This window comes from Macaca mulatta, chromosome 12, assembly GCF_049350105.2.
Source record: "Macaca mulatta isolate MMU2019108-1 chromosome 12, T2T-MMU8v2.0, whole genome shotgun sequence".
Classification (NCBI taxonomy): Eukaryota; Metazoa; Chordata; class Mammalia; order Primates; family Cercopithecidae; genus Macaca; species Macaca mulatta.
This window is the reverse complement of record NC_133417.1, coordinates 73549386-73571444: the sequence shown is the minus strand read 5'-3', so window position 1 is coordinate 73571444 and position 22059 is coordinate 73549386. Positions and strand designations below refer to the sequence as shown.

Genomic DNA, 22059 nt, shown 5'->3' with positions numbered 1-22059 from the left:
ATGGAGACCATCCTGGCTAACACGGTGAAAGCCCGTCTCTACTAAAAAAATACAAAAAAAAAACCTAGCCGGGCGAGGTGGCAGGCGCCTGTAGTCCCAGCTACTTGGGAGGCTGAGGCAGGAGAATGGCGTAAACCTGGGAGGCAGAGCCTCTGCAGTGAGCCGAGATCTGGCCACCGCACTCCAGCCTGGGCGACAGAGCGAGACTCCGTCTCAAAAAAAAAAAAAAAAAAAAAAAGATTGCATGCCATTTTGTCACTTTGATAATTTAATTAAAATATTCTTCTAATATGAGACATTAAGCTCAGCTTTAGATTTGCTATTTTATATATGTGTATATATTCATATACATTTAGTGAATATCCATCACCTCCACGTTATCCCAAGTTGTAATAAGCAACTTCCCACATTCACACATCCATATTTTGTATTCCTGTGTAATTTTTTCTCTCTTTTTTTTTTCAGATGGAGTCTCACTCTGTTGCCCCAGGCTGGAGTGCAGTGGCACGATCTCAGCTCACTGCAACCTCCACCTACTGGGCTCAAGCAATTCTCCTGCCTCAGCCTCCTAAGTAGCTGGGACTACAGGCATGTGCCACCACACCAGGCTAATTTTTTTTTTTTGTATTTTTAGTAGAGACAGGGTTTCACCATGTTGGCCAGGCTGGTCTTGAACTCCTGACCTTGTGATCTACCTGTCTCGGCCTCCCAAAGTGCTGGGATTACAGGCGTGAGCCACCGTGCCCGGCAATTTTTTCTTAAGGATAAGTTAATCGGAGTTGGATTGCCAGGTCAAAATATGGGAAGATATTTAAGATTATTATGCACCATCATGCCGCCTTCAAGGAGGTGGAACCTGCTCACCATACTTATCAGCAACTTCAAATTCTTTACTCAATTATGGGATATGAGCTGAAAGCTGTTAGTCAGGATAGTCTACATTACTGATTTTAGAGATGAAGCAATTAAATCCAAGAGAGATTAAGAGGCTTGCGTAAAGGTCATAAAGCTGATTAATGGCAGAATTCAATAACAAACCCAGGCGTTCTGACTGCCTCTGCAGGGCCTCACAGTCACATTATCCTTGGTTTCTCACTGGCCTTGGAATGCCCTCCTCAGACAGAATGCCAGCCACAAGCCAACACAGAAGGAAAATGAGGTAGGGTAAATGAAAGGGATGAGGAGAATCAGAACATATGCAAGAGGGTAGATGTAGGTAGAAGAGGGAAAGGAAAATGCAACAAGCAGCAAGCAGCACTGAAGAATTTCCTTTGGTTATTCAAGATTGTTTTTGTTGCAGATGTTTACCTATTTGCAAGCATCAAAGCATAGCCAGGACAACGGGTCTTACCAAGTAGGAGGCAGCAACAGTACAGTGTTTTTCAGGTGAAGGGATGACAATGGACTTACACAAATAATTCCCAGCAGAGACCACCTCTCTTTTCCCATCTTACAGATGAGAGAAACGAGGTTTCAGAGAGCAAAGGTTCCATTAAATATAATGAGCAGGGTCAAGACTGAAATCTCAATCTTGACTTCCAATTTATCATTCTATACTGATGTGACTTTTAGCTTTCATTAGTAAGGTAAATTTACTAAAAAAAGTTAAACGGCTAGCTTTTTAAAACTTATCTAAGTTGTTGTTGTTATTGTTTTTAACCTAGACAGTCTAAAGACAGCAAAACAGGCTTCCGGTTTGGCTTCAGGCGAGTCAATTCATCTTTCTGAAATTGGTTTTTGTTTTCTGAAATGGGAAACTTGGGATAGGTGATCTTTAGGGTCCCTTCCCAATGTTAGTATTATATATCATGTGCACTTCTTATAGAAGTATTTTATGGGGGTCATTTTCATTAAAACCAAATTTTTTTTTTTTTTTTTTTTGAGACTGAGTCTGGCTCTGTCGCCCAGGCTGGAGTGCGGTGGCCGGATCTCAGCTCACTGCAAGCTCCGCCTCCCGGGTTCACTCCATTCTCCTGCCTCAGCCTCCCGAGTAGCTGGGACCACAGGCGCCCGCCACTTCGCCCGGCTAGTTTTTTGTATTTTTTAGTAGAGACGGAGTTTCACCGTGTTAGCCAGGATGGTCTCGATCTCCTGACCTCGTGATCCGCCCGTCTCGGCCTCCCAAAGTGCTGGGATTATAGGCTTGAGCCACCGCGCCCGGCCTAAAACCAAATTTAAAGCCTCCTTAAACAGCAACATAGTCCAAGCAATTTTAAGATTTTTTAAATGACACAAAGAACAAAATCTTAAACGGACTCATATTCTAATGGCTAGACAAATTCTATTTTCAGTCTCAAAATAGGCAAAACAATTACAATCTTGTTTCCATGTCAGAAAGATTCCAAACTAAGCAATAAGCAAAAGAGAACGTCTCAAAATATGAAACCAGGGGAACACTTCGTGGCTTTGTGTGTTGAATTCGAGAACACCGCATGAACAATGAAAGGCTGCACCTTAGTTCAGGTTGGATTCAGAAAGTCTAAGGGAGTGGGCAAAGGACTCAGTCTGACAGGGCACTCTCAACCGCAAGTTTTCACTCAGCAGTTAGTCGTGAAGTCAATGTAACGGGGGCAACCTTCATGTTTTAAAAATGTAATAAAGTAAGTTATAATAAGATTTATCAGAGTACATTTCAGAATGCAGCAATATGAGACAATTGGGCTAGTTATTGAGATACTGCTGCCGGTCTCAGAGCGGAGACTGTGCAAGCCACACTTCTATTGGCTTTAAGGAGTTGGTGCCTCGCCAAGTTTAGCTTCTTAGAAGCACTTGAGGAAGGCTGGAAGGCTGCAAGAGGAAGATGGGACTTGCTCCTTTCTGTTTTGCTTCTAGTTCTTGTCATCACATGCGTCCCCTGCCTCTCCACCCACTCAGAAGTGTGTCTTCACTCCAGCAGTGGCAGTTCATTCTAGTGGCAGCAGCTGGTTCCAGTTTGTAGTTTTTCCATATTCCCAGAGTCAAGCCCATCCTGTTCCCTCAGGGACACCAGCTGGTCAGTGTCCCCTTGTCAGAAGTCTTCTCTGGCTCCATGGCTCTTCCTTTGAGCCTCTATGTTCTGGAATCCCCTTGTCCTCACAATGGCAGTGCATTCCTGCTATTACTACCTTCACTATATCTCAATGCGGCGCTAATGGGTGAGGGCCAGTCCTTGAAATGTCTGTTACAGGTCCACAACAACATAAGGAGCTTACACCAGAGGTAAATTAACTAGATCACTAAGCACACTGTTTTCAGCTAACTTTTCTTCATTGAGAGACTTTTTCAAAAATCAGGAGGAGCTGCTTTACATTCAGGTGCAAGCTTCTTATCTCACTGCAGACTGGCAGTAAACAGCAGACCAATTTACTTTGAGTAACACAGTCTTGATGGTTCCCTCTGGTTAATGATTCTTTATGTTAATGATTCTTTATATTACAGTCACTCCTAAAATTAACTTCTGTGGTTTCTATCTCCAATGGACCCCTGACTGATATTGAAATTAGACTTAGGTATATCTTGAGTAACTTTTCTTTTACATACATGCATGTGTGCAAAATGAATAGTGTACAAAATGTACCACATGGGTTGGGCGCAGTGGCTCACACCTATAATCCCAGCACTTTGGGAGGCTGAGGCAGGCGGATCACCTGAGGTCAGGAGTTCGAGACCAGCCTGGCCAACATGGGGAAACCCCATCTCTACTAAAAATACAAAAATTAGCCTGTCATGGTGGCACACACATGTAATTCCAGCTACTTGGGAGGTTGAGGCACAAGAATCGCTTGAACCCACGAAGGGGAGGTTGCAGTGGGCCAAGATCGCATCACTGCACTCCAGCCTGGGCAGCAGAGTGAGACTCCATCTCAAACAAACAAACAAACAAACAAAACTCCACATGGTCAGACATGTAGTTTATAAGAAAAAATAGAACCTAGGAAAATGTGTTAATTTGTATGTGTACATTGTCTGCTAGGACTTCAGAACACCTTAAGTATTTCTAGGTCTTCCTTAACAAAAGTATTTGACTTTGCCAGTTATAATTATGAGCAGACTCTCTTATATACAGCAATTATAGACGCAGACTATATTAAGTCAGGCTTACTTTCAACTGCTTAAGTATTTCCTACCAACACAGCAGTAACTTTACTGAATAGTTCACTAACATGTCTGTAAGGTTGTTCTGTAGTATCTACTTCCCTACTTTTTAGGGTAGAATGGGTGCTTACTAAACCACCGTAGAAAATGAGACACAACAGGCTCATCTGACCTAAAGACAGAAGAAAATCGATCAGTGCAAGCTATCAGGGATTTTTCTAACAGCACATGTAATAATTCACATTTTTGATTCTAGAAGTAAGTAGCCTCTCACCTCTTAAAATGGATCCACTATGCTGGTATTATGAGAATTTTCCTACTGTACTTTTTGGAAGAATCTGAACACAAAGACAAATTTATGCTGTATGGATAGAACTATGTGCTTATTTTCTAAAATTTAAGGCATTATACAAATTTGAATTACCGTGTTTTGATTATTTCTGATGCTGCATCCCTAATTTTTTTCTCTCAGTTTAGATGGGCAAATATATTGTCCATTCCAAGAAAATTAATACAAATATTTTTAAAACGTGCATTAAAAGAAGTATTTAAAGTTCTATAAATAAGCAAAAATGATTCGGCTAGGTCAAGTCTGCTACCCAAAGAAGGAAGTCACTTGGAAATCATGCTGAGGTCAGGGCGGTTAGGGCGGGCTCACCAACCGGAGAGAGCTCTGGAATAAGAAGGAGGAGCATGTGTTTCTTGTCAGGTTCAGCCTTTAATAAACTGTGTGACCTTCCGAATGCTACCTACCCTCTTCTGGATTTCTGCTTCCTCAGCTGTGAAATGAGAGGGTTGGACAAGATGGCTTATGAAGTCCTCCAAAGCTATTTCAGTCAGATGAATTCTATGTATGCATTTCTACTTCACATTATGATTAAGACTAAACCACACAGCTCATCGAAAATTGAGTGCTGCTTGGATGGAATTAAAGAAAGAAATTCCCACACAAATTAATTCAACAAGAAGAACAATGTCTAGTTCTTTCCCTTCCTTTTTACTTTAAAAAAAAAAAAAAAAAAAAAAAAAAAAAGCATTTGTTATAACCAGAGGCAGTTGAAAGGAAATTGGCATAAAACTGATCTAGTTTAAGAAAAAATAATTTCCAAGGTAACAATCTACTGACAGTTCCTCTTACTGCCTTGTGCAAACTCACTGAGGACTGGTGGATAAAAATTATTCTCATTCCATTCTGTTTGTTTAGGGACAGAGTGAACCAGAGCGAAGTGTCAAAGTGTTTCCTGTTCTGATGACAGATAACCACATTGCCATATGAGAGCTAAAGAGGCTATATCCAGCAGGCCTAAAAGTAAAGGGCAAAAACGTGCTCATACTCTCTTTCCTTTCTCACCAACAAAGCCCCTCACCAACAGAACCAGGCATGAATTCTGAACCTTGACCTTAGTTAACAACTTGACCTTCCCATGAAGCACACCTCCTCCACATCAGCTGAAATTCCATCCAAAGCCATTTCCTCTTCCAAGGTAGTAAAGTTATAAGCACAAAAGCTCTACAGCCATTCTATTTTTTCTAGATAAGTAAATCTGAAAACTAGAACAGAATTCCAAAATAAGCCGTTTAAACCATGTTAATTTACTCCAGTTGAGAATTTCTTCATACACAGAAACCCCACAGAGTAAAACTCATCCTTTTAAATAAATTCAAATGGCCTCTGGGCCATATGGTCTTATTAAGTGAAAATAAGTGCAATTACCAAAGGAGAAGACTACAAGTAAAAAACAATCCTCTAAAAAAATATGATAATGGGAAACAACCACTATTTATAATAGAATTCACCGCAGGCAGACAATATTTGATAACCCAGATTTTAAAATCTTTTTTTTAAATGTATTTAAAATTTCCATGTCAATATTTACAAGATTAATAAGGCATGACATTTGGTGCATTCCCAATTTTAACAAAAATTCTGTAATAAATAAAGATAACACTGATATCACTTTGGAGGCTAATACTATAGAGAACTTTTAAAAATAATTCCCCACGTTATGCCAAACCACTATTGTTAACATGTATACGACTATGAGAAGATAGGTCTTCACAGGGTTTTATTTAACGAGTCTAACCCAATAGTAGTTCCAGTAAGAATTGAAATAACCTGGAAAAAGACTATAGCAGCCACAAGGCATTACTTTCACAGATTTCGGTCCCTCAGTTCATGCAGGATTATAGTAAAATCAATAGCAGGGGAAACAATCTATGAAAGAAATGAAATTTTTCACCAGCAGTTAGTGCTGCCCTGTTAGTAACTATGCGAGCGAGAGAGAGAGAGAGAGAGAGAGAGAGAGAGAGAGATTATATATTATAATATATCATATAATATATATTATATCATATAATTATATCATAATATATAATTATAATTATATTATATATTATAACATTTATACTATATCATATAATTATATAATATAATATTATTATATAGTATATATTACAATATATACTATATAATAATTATATATTATATAAAATTATATATATTATAATACATACTATATAATAATTATATAGTATATATAACGTACATACTATATTATATATAGTTATTTCTACTGGTGAAGAGTACAGTGGTAATACTTGCTGCAACAATTCATGTTTTCAAATTGTGTGATGTAGAAACTCTAACTTCTTTCAAAACATCAGATGGATTTTATAAGCTTCCTAATGCCTGAAAAGTAATGAATAACGCACTGGAGTGAATATGGGACCTAGCAACATCCAAAATATTTTTGTAAGTCAAATGAAAATGCACAAATAATTCTTAGGAAACCTGTTATGATGATCTAAAATATTATTACAGTCATATGTTAAAAAAAACTGAGATACAGACATACACTTATATAAGAATTATGTAAAATATTTTGAGAGATCCTACCTTTTTCAGGAATCTCACTCCGTAGGTAAATACATAAAGGTAAAATGAAAATCTCCACCTGTAGAAGGTTAAAAAAAATTCTGTGACATTCAGTTTATATATTTGCAGCATATACTGAAACATGTAAAGGAGGGGAAAAAGTTCATTAAATTAAATTTGTCCCCCTCCCTCAACTAGGAATTAAACTTAATGAGCAATTTCAGTGCTAGCTGAAGCCATACACTGGTATACATGGCTTACAGAAAATATTTTGAGTATTATATTGATAACTTAATTTTTTCATTGTTAACTGCAATATTTGCCCAATTGCTCATCTTCTCATTCTCCAACATGTGAACTTCTTCTTGTTTATCACTCATGAAGGGATATGATTCAATAACATGAAGGTATAATATCTGAATCAGACAAATAATTCAAAACCAACAACTTGAGTTAAATGAAGTTCATATTTGTTTTAAAAGACTGAATATTTTAAAATTAGGTAAGAATTTCACTTTGTCTTTTAACAACTATATTAACATCTTTTTGGATGTTGCTAAAGGAAGGCATATAGAATCTAAAAAAATCAAATTACAACTATAAATGACAATCTTATACCATGCCAAACTTACGGTCTAGTTACGACTTTCACTTTTAATGAAGAAAAATTTTTAAGTTTTCTTTTGATTTTAAATGATGGAAATGTTTTAAGTCTTTTAAAATATAAGATATATACGTGTGTGTGTGTGTGTGTGTGTGTGTGTGTGTATACTTATTACAAAAAAACTCTTACTCTAGTACTAAATTCCCAATTTTATTTCTTGTACTTCTGAGTATGCCTTTAAAAGCTGGCTGGATGTCACTAAATGGCATTCCTGATGTCATTTAAAAAAGTTATCTTGTGAGTGAAGACAATTAACTTATTGTAGTATGAAAGTCAAGAACTTAATTTTAACTCCATCTCCATTAACAATCTCTCAGTGGTTGTGGGTGAGAGTGATAACAAGTTTCTGTTGGTTGTACAAATTCTAGATCAAAAATTAAAACCAGCGATGTCTTCACGGGTGTGTGACTTAGGCAGTCACATAAGACTTCATGCTTGATTTAATGATTTGGTGTTACCATCTTGAAATTCTTAACAGTTGTTGAACAAGGGACCCAGCATCTTATTTCGCATTGGATTCTGCAAATTATGTACCCAGTTCTGGTCAAGACAGACTCAACTAATTTTGGGCAAATCTGTTAATATCCTTTGATCTCAGTTCCATCTCTATAATGGGAGAGTGGGTTTGTGCTATAAGGATGCCTTAAGGATTTGGTAGCACAAGTATTATCTCTACTTCTCTCTCGTCCCTCCCAATCCTTCTTGTATGGAACTAGCCTACTTCACGCATTTGCCTTGTCTGGCCCCTGGAGGCAAATTAATTTGCAACTCTGAGATTAAATTATTTATAACAGCTGTTTCAAGTCTAAGACCCTTGTTAGTAGGTAGTGATCAGGCAGTTTTTATGTATAAAAAAGTTTTACAGAAGTCATTGGAATTCCTACCATCACTTATGTATCTACATTTTATTTCATCACTAAAATGACCCAGTTTTCATAACACATAGATTCTATTATAGGAGTACTGATGCCTCCATCATTTGAATAGCAACTTGTGATGAATATTTACAAGGCAGAGTTTATTTCCACAAAATATCTGCAGAAAGCAAAATTTCCAAGCATCTTGCAACTTGAAAAAGTACTTCTTTAAGTTGTAGAGTTTCATATGTTATAGTTTTAAATGCTAGCTACCAGTCCCTGATATAGTCCCTCCCACGCTTCTACTAAGATACCTGTAAAAGAGATAAATAACAAACGTCATGCAACCATGAAAAGGAAGATATGACCTTCAACCTACTGCTAGAAGCAGTGAAGAATTCTTATAACAGAAAAAGAATGAAATTAGATGTAAAAAATGTGATTAGCAGTGAAAAGTCACAAGCCGTGAAGGAAGCAGGGAAATCTTCATCTGCATATCACCCTGTCTCCACTTTCTGCCATCTTGCATAGAAATGCAAAAATCTGTGTCAGTCGGAAACGTTGCCCTTTGCCACAAATGATTGTGTACATTTCTTGAGGCAGCAAGAGAATCCCCCACCCCATATGTTAGTGATGGCTACTTTCAAAAGCCAACTGGAAGAAGGAGATGCACTGTGAAACCTGGCAGTTTCAGCGACAGAAAGGCAGATTTAGGGACAAGATGACCTATGAAGGTATTGCATTCTGGAAGTTGGCGTCCTTACATAATCCATATATAAAGCAACAAAGAACAAGGCATTGGAGATAGCTGCTTTATATGAAACTTTCACTGAAAATGGGTCCGACTCTATAGACATCAACCTGCTACAAGGTCAGAGATCTAAAAGAGGACTTTGACTAACAAAACAGGAGGAGAGAGAGTGGGGCTGAGAGCAATCCACACATCCCCTCTGTTAGCAGGTCTAGATGAATATCTCTAAATTTGGGAATGAAAATAACAGCTTGATATCAGCATAGTTCTACTAAGTAGTAATAAATGTGGAAAGAAAAGGGCATGTTAAAGATTCAAAGGAAGAACAGTCTCCTAAAAATGACTTCCTAGAGGAATCATTAGTAATTTTTAGGAAAGTTTTAGGCATTGCCAATATAACACAAGATACGATCCCTTGAAACAAAAGAGAAAGTTGTAAGTCAATAAAAGACTGCTGGGTAAGTTATAGGTGGAATAAAGAAGCATTGCACAGAGTCTGAAAAATGAAGTGCAGCATTATTATCCACTGGAGGGGAGGAACGTAGATACATATGGTATAAAATTAAGTCATTTACATAGAGGGTAAATATCCCCGTAAGGTCAGAGAAAAGAACCAAAGATGAAAAAAGATCCTAGATCTGGAAGACTAGAAAATAAATCTAATTACAATTGTTTCTGAGGAAATACAAGAACTGAAATGGAAGTAATACTCAAAGGCAAAAAGACTAAAAAAATGTGAACTGAAAAAAAAGACAGACAAGTAAATTGCATTCCAAACAATATCAATTCAAAGCAATTTCTGACAAAAATGTTGAATCCTAGGTTTAAAATAAAAAAAAAAAAAGTTCTTCAGTGTTCAAGCATAAAAACAACAAGTCGACACACATAAATCAAAGGAAAACAAATCACCATCAAAGGAACAAATATCCAGTTGGTCTTACAACTCTGCTGTATTATTAAGTGCCAAAAGAAAGGGGAGACTCAGTCAAAGAAAGCTATTGCCAGGCAAACTGCCTCTCATTTGCAGAGGAATATATGAAAAGTATTCTCATATATTCAGAGGCTCTGAAAATACATTATTCATTAACCTTTATGAAAAAATTACTACAGCCTATTCTGACCCAGCAATATACAAATAAAAAATAAGATTTCAAAAAGTAGAATTCCAGCATGAAAAGACTATGGTTAGCAACATAAACCATTGCCCTAAACTTCATCGCCAAATTAAATGCTGTTTTTAAGGGCTAGTTTAATACAAAATATTTAGCAATAATAATCAAGGGATGAATTCTTCGATTAATGAAAACAAGGAAATGAAGCATTAAATTCATTCTTACAGGAACATTTCAAGACTTCTTTTGATAACAGAAATAGACTAAGCCTATTTCTTTAAAAATTTAAAGATTACTCTTGGTTAAACAAGGTAAATTAAACACATAAATTTACCTCTGTGTCTTTGTGAATGCACTAAACGGGCAAAAGAGGGATTATGTTTAGCAAAGCATAAACTCCCAGGGACACAAAACTGGAGTGAGGACAACCACCCTGTTTCGGGGCCTGGAAAGCTGCAGGGCAGGAACGTTAGCTTAGCTAGTGGAACCAGAAGTTGAATTCTAAACTATCTGTGGAGGATGCTCGGAAGGACCACCAATTCCCAGAAAGACTCCAAATAAGGAAACAACTTTGTAAGACCAGTACTGGAAAAAGAAGCCTAGGGATTAGCCTGTCCAAAGCCAGACACTTGGTAAGTGGAAAAACTGGGACACAAACCTACCAGTGACTCTAAAGCCCTGTCTCAAATTCTACAGAATTAAAGCATACTGCTTTGCCTAAAGACGTCAATGTGTTCCACTACATTTCCTTGGATATGGAAGCCTTTTATATCTTTCAAACCTGAAAATTAGAATAGGAAGCTAGTAAAAACTACCACCCACTGAATCTGGTTTATTGTCCTTACACAACAAGGTTGAACAGGGCTCTTTGTTAAAATCAAGACTACTAAAATGTGCATTTGAAGCAGGAAACCAGAGCATTGAGGTCCCAGGTCTTGTTGCCAGGCGTCACCCAAAAGGCAAGGGATTGTAAACTACAGAGGCAGGAGAAGCAGGGGAATCATCCGGAGCAGCCACCACCCCCCACCACCCTTCGCAACTCAGCACATGTTCTAGGAAGACCAGGGCCGGAATACGAGGGCCATTTGATTTACAACTGTAACATAGTACTTCCTCTATCCCCTAAGTTCTTCTATGCCCTTTACAAATAGGAAGTCATTTAATGAAACTGTTCCACACAACAAGGTAGGCACTATTATCAACATCTTTATTTTTTTTTTCCCCCTGATGAGGAAATGAGCACAGAGTGGGTTTAATTACTTGCTGAAGGCCACACAGCTAGTAAGAGAGAAAGTCGGGATTGGAAATTAGGCTGTTTGGTTCCAGCATCCAAACTCTTAACCATTAAGCTAGGCTACTTCTTCCTGATTTTATACCTAAAAATTGAAGACAATGTATTCAGCTAAAATGATGTTTCTAACCTGGTGGATATTAGTGGGTGCTGTGTAATTGGGAATAGTCTCTACCCTGAGGAACGGCAACTGACTGCTTGCAAATCTGGGGATAGAAGAGGACTGAAAAGACGCTTCTTTTCAATACCAGGGTAGCTAAAATAATATTAAGCTTATTGACAATCATTACCCAGAGAGTTTTTCTCTGTCCTACTCACTCATCTCTCTCTACCTGCTGAGCCACTGTGGCTCCTTCAGGATTTATGTCAAATTCTAGTTGTTCCATAAAGCCACCTTTTCTGGATGCTGCAACATGGAAAACACTGTAATTCTGACTTGTTCTTTACCTCCTTTCCTTCTCTTTGATTATAGCCACAAGCCTTTGAATTGCTTGTGAGTTCCAAGTAGAGTAAGACTGAGTTTTATTTATCTTTGCATTTCTGACCACAAACAGTGGCTTGCAAAGAACAGTTCCTAAATTGACAACTGAATTTTTATTAAGGGTATCAGTGCTCCTTTCATTTACCGACTTTTAAGTATATTTAAACCACAATAGGTCAAATAATTTATCAACTACTTCCAGGAACGGTGCAAGTATGAATAAAAAAGGGGAGAGAGATGACAAATATTGCCAATCCAATTTTTAAAGTGATCAATCAATCTAATAAAAATTTGGAATAAAATGATAGTCAACTCTGGAATGGTCTAGCTAATGAAAAATACTGTTATTGTATATAAAACTAAGATACATTGCTAGAGCACCAAAAAATCAGTATATGGTTCTTTTGATTCTGAAATTGATTTTATTAATTGAGACATTTCTCATTTCAGCTTTTCCATCATCTAAATAAAAAGATTAACTCATTTATTATCAAATCCATGAAGACAGGTGAAGTATAGCTTATACCTATGACATTAAAATTTTTCTTTCATAAAATTTAACATAATATAAATCATTGTGCTGTATCTTACAAATTACTACAAATGAAGCGAACTTATATAGTTGGATAAATGAGCAGAATATATTTAGGAACAAATATAGACTTCAATCTAGTGTTACTTTAAAATACATAAATCACTTTACCTCTAAGAACAAAGTAGATTAAGTGTCTATTTTTCCACTCAAAACTCACAGCTGATGACTTTCCTGAGATACGATATTGCACTCATTTTTATCAGTTTTCCTGTCAAGTACAATGGAATTATAAAAACCTTCCAATGAGGTTTCTGTATTATATGTGACACATTCACTTCCACAAAGTTTTGACATGAAGTAATTGTGGATTCAAGTTTGATAGAAATAGTCATCTTTGTGAAGTCCTTTTACTTATAGAAGGTTCTCTTGGGGGGCGATCACCTATTTTTACAAAACAGTAAAAGCTGGCATTTCATGGGTACTTACTTTATACCTGATACCATCACAAGAGTCTTACATATATTAACTCACTTACATTTTGTAAGAACCCTATGGGATAGATACATTGTGTCACTATCATTCCCATCGTACTATAAGATGGCAAGTTTAAATTACTTGCCAAAGTACATGGTGAATTTGGGATTCAAATCCAAGCAATTTTACTCCAGAGATCATGATTTTTACTACGAAATATTGAAAATTTTAACACATACATTAAAATCTTATTTTTACTATAAATACCATTACTCTGCTGCTACCATCTCTGTTTCAGCTCCTTTTCTATTCTAAGGTAGGAGGGCAAATAAGACTTTGTCTACTCTTCATTTCTCTATTATAAAGCACACACTCAATGTGAAATGACTTAGCTAAAATCCTTTTCAGAGTTGGTGTCATGAATGTATACTAGCAGAAAAACAGTTCACTGAATGCAACAATTCGGTCTTACAGGTGTTTTATAGGAACATCAGTACATTTCTGTCCACATAAATCAGAGGCATCTAATCCTGCATTCTTAAATTTTCTTGAAGCAGACATTGTTTTTAACAGCTAGGCAGGGTCCCTAAGAGCCCATCTATGACCTTATTCTACAAATGGAGGACCCATGGAATTGTAAACTTTTCTACATTTAACAATTTAACTTTGTGAAAGAAAACAGGTGTCCCCATTTTTCACACCAGGTCTCCATCAACATTTTGGGGTCCTGTGACCTTAAAGTCAAGACTAGAAATGGATAACTGTGCCACAAGTGTCAGAAAAAGACTCAGATACCTGATATACTGCCTATTTTCTGAGAAGGTAGTATAGTGCTCTTTAGTGTATAAACATCACATTTTACAGATTAAACTGACATCTCAAGTTCTTAAAAGTCACCAGCTTCAGCCTTTGTTTGTTTGGGTAGATTGGTAAATTTTTGATTTGTGGAACAAAATAAGGTCCTTCAATTATTTTGCATTTAATAAGTCAAACAAAGCCATCAGACATATTCAAGCACGCTAATGATTCAGATACAAAATTCTTTCTTGTCCCATGGGCTTTTAGCCAAAGTGTCTAAACACGGCATTTTTTTCCTGCTTTACTGAGGTATAACTGAAAGAGAAAAATTGTATGACGTGAAGGTGTACAACATGATAATTCATACACAGATACATTGCAAAATGATTCCCATAATCTAGTTAGTTTTAAACCTGCGTCACCTCACCATGCTATATAATAGATCCCTGGAATGTATTTATCTTACAACTGAAAGTTTGTTATCTTTCAACCAATATCTCCCTCTTTCCCCCAACCCTATCCCTGGTAATCACTATTCTACTGTTTCCATGAGTTCAACTGACACCATATTCTGAAGTTGAGGAATTGGCTTGAACTCTTGGTTAACTGACTGGTTTCATCTGTAAACATGGTTAAAAAGTTGTCACATGATTTTTAGGTCAGTAGTCTCCTTTTCAAGCTGTTACTGAGACACTGACTTTATTACTTGAGTTCAATGGAGATGTTCATCAACTAGGGAGGAAGCAAATTGACTGTAGTTTGAAAAACATCCCATATGTCTTAAACAACAAAATAAAGGTGAGATGAAAGATTCCTTTTTGGAAATTCTGACATAAAATCTAAATTTCTAGAGTAGCTTTCAAGCTTTCATTAGTTTAAAGAAACTAACGCCCAAGGAAATAGGATAGCTAGGGGAAAAGATGTTACTCATCCGATGGACAGGTTATGCAGACTTCAGTTCTTGCTTTAAGACAAACATTTCCTGAAACAATTTTCACCTCCATCAATAATTAACTGTAACTCCAAATAATTTTCTTCATTTGCTTAAGGCTCAGCTCTTTCTGTTTGAAAAGGAACAGAATTATCACTGCAAAGTCCTTAAGGTTGGAGGTAAGTCACACCCATTCACCTATTCACTTTTCATTCTCCAGTCAAAGGTGAACTTAATTTGGGCAGAAGAGTCATTAAATCATTGATTCAAAAAATATATTAGGCACTTATGGAAAGTCTGATGATTTGCAAAGGAATGCTATATGTCTCTCATATATATGCATATATAAAAACACACATATATGTAGTAAAAACAAAAGAAAATAAAAACATCAAATTCAGGATAGACATTACTTTTGAAGAGTAAAGAACAGAGAAGGTATACAGCAAGCTGGTCCAAACCACAGCCTGCAGGCCACATGCAGCCCAGGATGGCTTTGAATGTGGCCCAACATAAATTTGTAAACATTCCTAAAACAGTGTTAGATTTTTCGTGATTTTTTGTTAGCTCAATGACCATCCTTATTGTTAGTGTATTTTATGTGTGGCTCAAGACAATTCTTCTTTCAGTGTGGCCCAGGGAAGCCAAAAGATTGGACATTCCTGGGGCATAAGGGGAGCTTTAGCTGATTCGGTAATATTTCCATCCTTCAAAACAGCATCAAATATAACTGGGTGGGTTTTTATTATATTAGGCTCTGTGCTTGTTACATTTTCTCTGTATTATAAAATATTTCATTATTAAAAGATTCTGTACACAAGAATTACGCTCATTCAGAAAGTATTAAATGACTATGTCTTTTCCTTCTCACACTTAGAAATGTCATATGACTTGTTCTTTATGCCATCATTCAACCATCCTTTTCTAAGCATTGTAATTACTTTTCCTGTTTTCCTGTCATTGTATTCATGTTTTCAGGGCTAAAATTGCAATTGGAAGTGTATCAGCTATTGTATGCATATATAATTCTAAATCCACTATGTTCTATTTCACACATTTAACTTTGATTTCGTTTTTTAGTGATTTGGTCATAGGCTCCATTAACAGCTAGCCCATATTGTTCTTTATTGGGACCCATTCTTTTCTCTCCAAGTTGAGTACCCTTGTCAAGCACCCATCAAGGTAGAATTCAGCACCACTGGTATCTGTCCTTTCCCATTAGTCTTCCCAACATCAGTCCTAGTCCCTACAATCTATTTGAAATACATCTGCAAAAAATTCAATGTCATTCTATTAGGTGAAATTCTACCTATAAAATACCTCTCGTTACTTCTAGAATTCCCCTGAATATACACTAATCTTATAATTGTCAGCTTAAAGTCTATTTACACTCATTTGAATGACCATAATTTGTGGGAATCAGAACAAGCAAGAATTTTCCAACTAACCATTGTCTAGTGTAAGGATAAAAAAGGGAATAAAATATTGATCTCTTGTGGCCAAAATTAAATTCAGTCAATATGACTTTGGAGCATGCACTGGCAAAGGTCACAATTCTTTAGTGTGTGGTTCAAACAAAAGTAGCCAAGGATTTATTATTATTTAGAGTCAAACTAATGTCATGTGTCCCTTGAACATCAAGCCTCTATGTAATTTTTTTCTTGTCTGAAAGCATATTGAAGACAAAAAGTCACTTCTTCAGCACTGATACTGCGAATTGCTAAGGAAAAGAGAAAACTAAAGCCAAAGTTCTTAACTTTTCAAAATGCATGTACATTTGATTTTAAGAAGTGAATTTCCCCAGCTGGGCAGATGGCTTGAGCCCAGGAGTTCAAGACTAGCCTGGGCAACATACTGAGACACCATCTCTGCAAAAAATACAAAAATTAGCCGGGCTTGGTGACACGAGCTTGTATTCCCAGCTACTGGGGAGGCTGCGGTGGGTGGATCACTTGAGTACAGCTGGTCAAGGCTGCAGTGAGCTGTGATCACACTGTGTCTAGAATTAGTGGGTTCTTGGTGTCACTGACTTCAAGAATGAAGCTATGGACCCTCGCGGTGAGTGTTACAGTTCTTAAAGATGGTGTGTCTGGAGTTTGTTCCTTCAGATGCTCAGATGTGTCTGGAACTTCTTCCTTCTGGTGGGTTTGTGGTCTCCCTGTCAGGAGTGAAGCTGCAGACCTTCGTGGTGAGTATTACAGCTTTGAAAGGTAGTGCGTCTGGAGTTGTTCCTTCTTCCCAGTGGGTTCATGCTCATTGGCTTCAGGAGTGAAGTTGTAGACCTTCACGGTGAATGTTAATAATTCACAACACCAACACCAGCGTGGACCAAGCAAGCAGCAGCAAGATTCACTACAAAGAGCAAAAGAACAAAGCTTCCACCGTGTGGAAGGTGACCCAAGCAGGTTGTCACTGCTGGCTCCGGCAGCCTGCTTTTATTTCCTTATCTGGCCCCACCCACATCCTGCTCATTGGTCCATTTTACAGAGAGCTGATTGGTCCACTTTACAGAGAGCTGATTGGTCTGTTTTGACAGAGAGCTGACTGGTGCGTTTACAATCCTTGAGCTAGACACAGAGTCACAGAGTGCTAGTTAGCTAGATACAAAGTTAGCTAGATACAGAGTACCAATTGGTGTGTTCACAAACCTTGAGCTAGACAGAGAGTGCTGATTGGTGCATTTACAATCCTTGAGCTAGACATAGAGTCACAGAGTGCTAGTCCTCCAAGTCTCCACTGCTGGTGGACCCCACACAACCTCCGCAGCTGCCGGCCCAGGTGCTAAGCCCCTCACTGCCCTGGGCCAGCAGTGCCGGCCAGCCACGCCATGTGCGGGGGTCCCCCCAAGCCCATGCCGGCTGGAACTCACACTGGCCCTCGAGCATGGGGCACAGCCCCAGTTCCCACTAGGTTAGCTAGATACAGAGTACTCATTGGTGTATTCACAAACCCTGAGCTAGACACAGAGTGCTGATTGGTGTATTTACAAACCCAGAGCTAGACACAGAGTGCTGATTGGTGCACATACTATCCTCCCGCTAGATATAAAAGTTCTCCAAGTCCCCATCCAGTTCAGGAGCCCAGCTGGCTTCACCCAGTGGATTCTGCACCAGGGCTGCAGGCCCAGCTGCCCGCCAGTCCCCAGCTGCCCAACAATCCCCAGCCGCGCCTGCACGCCTCTGCCCTTGGGCTGTAGATGGGACTGGGCACCACGGAGCAGGGGGTGGCTCCCGTCGGGGAGGCTCAGGCCACTGGGGAGCCCACAGCAGGAGGAGGAGCTCAGATATAGCGGGCTGCAGATCCCCAGCCCTGCCCCGCAAGGAGGCAGCTAGGGCCTGGCGAGAATTTGAGTGCAACCCCTGCAGGCCAGCACTGCTGAGGGACCCGGTACAGCCTCCCCAGCTGCTGGCTCGGGTGCTAAGCCCCTCACTGCCCTGGGCTGGCGGTGCCACTGGCTGCTCCGTGTGCGGGGCCCCCCAAGCCGGCGCCTGCCAGAAGTCGCACTGGCCTGCGATCGCAGGGCGCAGCCCCGGTTCCCGCTGGCGCCTCTCCCCACAACACCTCCTGGCAAGCAGAGGGAGGAGGCGCCGGCCTCAGCCAGCCCAGAGAGGGGCTCCCACGGTGCCTTGGCAGGCTGAAGGGCTCCTCAAGCGCCGCCAGAGTGGACGCCGAGGCCGGAGGCTGAGGAGGCGCTGAGAGTGAGGGCTGCTAGCACATTGTCACCTCTCAACACCACTGCAATCCAGCCTGGGCAAGAGAGCAAGGCCCTGTCTTTAAAAAAAAAAAAAAAAAAAAAAGTGAATTTGCCCTTCTCTATTACTGTGTTTGGTGTCAGTTTTCTGCTGCAGGCTCTACTACACATCTCATAACAAAACACGAGACTGAGTAATAGAACTTTCACAGGGATAAGGTGGAATCCATCACTTATTACTAAATCCATACCTATTAACAATAGAGTAAAATGTCTTTAGTTTCTTTATCTGAAAATGGGGACTAAAATACCTAATTATTAAGGTTGTTAGGGATGAGAAGGGAAAAATTAAATTAAGACGAACAGGAATGGATCCTAGTTGGCTGAGGCGGCTCATTCTACTTTTTTTTGTTTGTTTGTTTCCATAGGTTTTTGGGGGAATAGGTGTTATGTGGTTACATGTGCAAGTTCTTTAGTGGTAATCTGTGAGACTTTGCTGCACCCATCACCCAAGCAGTAGACACTGAACCCAATTTGTAATCTTTTATCCCTCACCCTCTTCCCATTCTTTCTCTGAATCCCCAAAATCTATTGTGCCATTCTTATGCCTTTGTAGCCTCATAGTTTCCACTTATGAGTGAGAACATACGATGTTTGGTTTTCCATTCCTGAGTTACTTCACTTAGAATAATAGTCTCCAATCTCATCCAGGTTGCTGTGAATGTCATTACTTCATTTCTTTTTATGGCTGAGTGGTATTCTATCATATATGTAAATATATATGTGTATATGTGTGTGTATATATGTACTATATATATGGAATGTGGAACCAGTCCAAATGCCCATCAATCAACGAGTGGATAAAGAAACTGTCCACTTGTTGACTGATGGGCATTTGGGCTAGTTCCACATTTTCACAATTGTGAATTATGCAGCTATAAACGTGTGTGCAAGTATCTTTTACATATAATGACTTCTTTTCCTCTGGGTAGATACCCAGTAGTGGGACTGCTGGATCAAATGGTTCTACTTTTAGTTCTTTACCATAGTGGTTGTAATAGTTTACATTTCCACTAGCAGTGTAGAGGTGTTTCCTGTTCACTGCATCCATCTCAACATCTATTACTTTTTGATTTTATTATGGCCATTCTTGCAGGAGTAAGGTGGTATCACATTGTGGTTTTGATTTGTGTTTCCCTGATCATTAGTGATGTTGAGCTTTTTTTCCTGTTTGTTGGCCATTTGTATATCTTCTTTTGAGAATTGTCTATTAATGATTGTTTTTTTTTTCTTGCTGATTTGAGTTCTTTTTAGATTCTGGATATTAGTCCTTTGTCAGATGTATAGATTGCAAAGATTTTCTCCCACTCTGTGGGTGCTCTATTTACTCTGCTGACTGTTCCTTTTGCCATGCAAAAGCTCTTTAGTTAAGTCCCAGCTATTTCTCCTTGTTTTTTCTGCATTTAGGTTTTTGGTTCTTTTAGGTTCTTGGTCATGAAATCCTTGCTTAAGCCAATGTCTAGAAGGGTTTTTCCAATGTTATCTTCTGGAATTTTTATAGTTTCAGGTCTTAAATTTAAGTCCTTCATCCATTTTGAATTGAGTTTTGTAGATGAGAGATGAGGATCCAGTTTCATTCTCCTACATGTGGCTTCCCAATTATCCCAGCACTATTTGTTGAACAGGGTGTCCTTTCCCCACTTTACATTGTTGTTTCCTTTGTTGAAGATAAGTTGGCTGTAAGTATAAACCAGGCTTTATTTCTGGTTCTTTATTCTGTTCCACTAGTCTGTGTGTCTATTTTTATACCAGTATCATGCTGTTTTGGTGACTATAGCCTTATAGTATAGTTTGAAGTCTCCAGATTCGTTCTTTTGCATAGTCTTGCTTTGGCTATGTGGGCTCTTTTTTGGTTCCATATACATTTTAGGATTACTTATCTAGTTCTGTGAAGAATTATTTTAGTATTTTAATGGAAATTTCACTGAATTTGTAGATTGCTTTTGGCAGTATGGTCATTTTCACAATATTGATTCTACCCATCCATGAGCATGAAATGTGTTTCCATTTGTTTGTGTCATCTATGATTTATTTCAGCAATGTTTTGCAGTTCTCCTTGTAGAGGTCTTTCACATTCTTGGTTAGATATATTCCTAAATATTTTATTCTTTTTGTAGCTATTGTAACAGGGGTTGAGTCCTTCATTTGATTCTCCACTTGGTCGCTGTTGGTGTATAGGAGAGTTACTGATTTGTGTACATTAATTTTGTATCCAGAAGCTTTGCTGAATTTTTTTATCAGTTTTAGGAGCTTTTTGGAGGAGTCTTCAGGGTTTTCCAGGTATATAATCATATCAGCAGCAAACAGCAACAGTTTGACTTCCTTGTTACTGATTTGGATGCCTTTTATTTCTTTCTCTTGTCTGATGGCTCTGGCTAGGATTCCAGTACTATGTTTGAAGATAAGTGGTGAAGTGGGCATCCTTGTCTTGTTCCAGTTTTCAGAGGGAATGCTTTCAACTTTTCCCCATTCAGTATTATTTTGGCTGTGGGTTTATCATAGATGGCTTTTCTTACATTGAGGTATGCCTGTTGAATTCCAATTTTGCTAAGGGTTTTAAACACAAAGGCATGTTGGATTTTGTCAAATGCTTTTCTGGGTCTATTGAGATGATCATGTGATTTTTGTTTTTATTCTGTTTATTTTTCCCAGATGTTCTTTGTGCTTCTTGTATTTGGATGTCTAGGGCTCTGGCAAGGCCGAGGAAGTCTTCCTCAATTATTCCCCCCAATATGTTTTCCAAACTTTTAGATTTCTTCCTCAGGAACACCAATTATTCTTTGGTTTGGTCATTTAATGTAATTCCAGACTTCTTGGAGGCTTTGCTCATTTCTTCTTATTCTTTTTTCTTTGTCTCTGTCGGATTGTGTTAATTCAAAAACCTTGTCTTCAAGCTCTGAAGCTCTTTCTTCTGCTTGTTCGATTCTATTGCTGAGACTTTTCAGAGCATTTTGCATTTCTCTTAGTGCATCCAGTATTTCCTAAAGTTTTGACTGTATTTTATTTATGCTGTTTATTCACTAAAGATATCTTCCCTCATTTCTTCTATTATTATTTTTTTATTTCGTTAAATTGGACTTCACCTTTCGTGGGTGCCTCCTTGATTAGTTTAATAACTGACCTTCTGGATTCGTTTTCAGGTCAATCAGGGATTTCTTCTTGGTTTGGATCCATTGCTGATGAGCTGGTGTGATTTTTGGGGGCTGTTAAAGAAACTTGTTTTGTCATATTACCAGAATTGATTTTCTGGTTCCTTCTCATTTGAGTGGGCTATGTCAGAGGGAAGGTCTGGGGTTCAAGGCTGCTGTTCAGATTCTTTTGTCCCATGAGGTGTTCCCTTGATGTAGTACTCTCCCTCTTTTCCTAGGGATGTGGCTTCCAGAGAGCCGAGTTGTAGTGATTGTCCTCTCTCTTGTGGATCTAGCCAACCAGCAGGTCTACCAGGCTCTGGGCTGGTGCTGGGAG

At 38.5% G+C, this 22059-nt stretch overlaps 2 protein-coding genes across 2 annotated transcripts in view; both read right to left on the bottom strand.

Moving 5' to 3' along the window:
* CERS6 (ceramide synthase 6) overlaps nucleotides 1–22059 on the bottom strand; it is a 312767-nt gene that overhangs the window by 131722 nt on the left and 158986 nt on the right. The window contains 1 exon segment of the mRNA NM_001266123.2: nucleotides 6971–7028. Coding sequence (NP_001253052.1) covers nucleotides 6971–7028 — 58 coding nt within the window.
* Nucleotides 1–22059, bottom strand: part of NOSTRIN (nitric oxide synthase trafficking) — a 312960-nt gene that overhangs the window by 221520 nt on the left and 69381 nt on the right. The window lies entirely within an intron of this gene.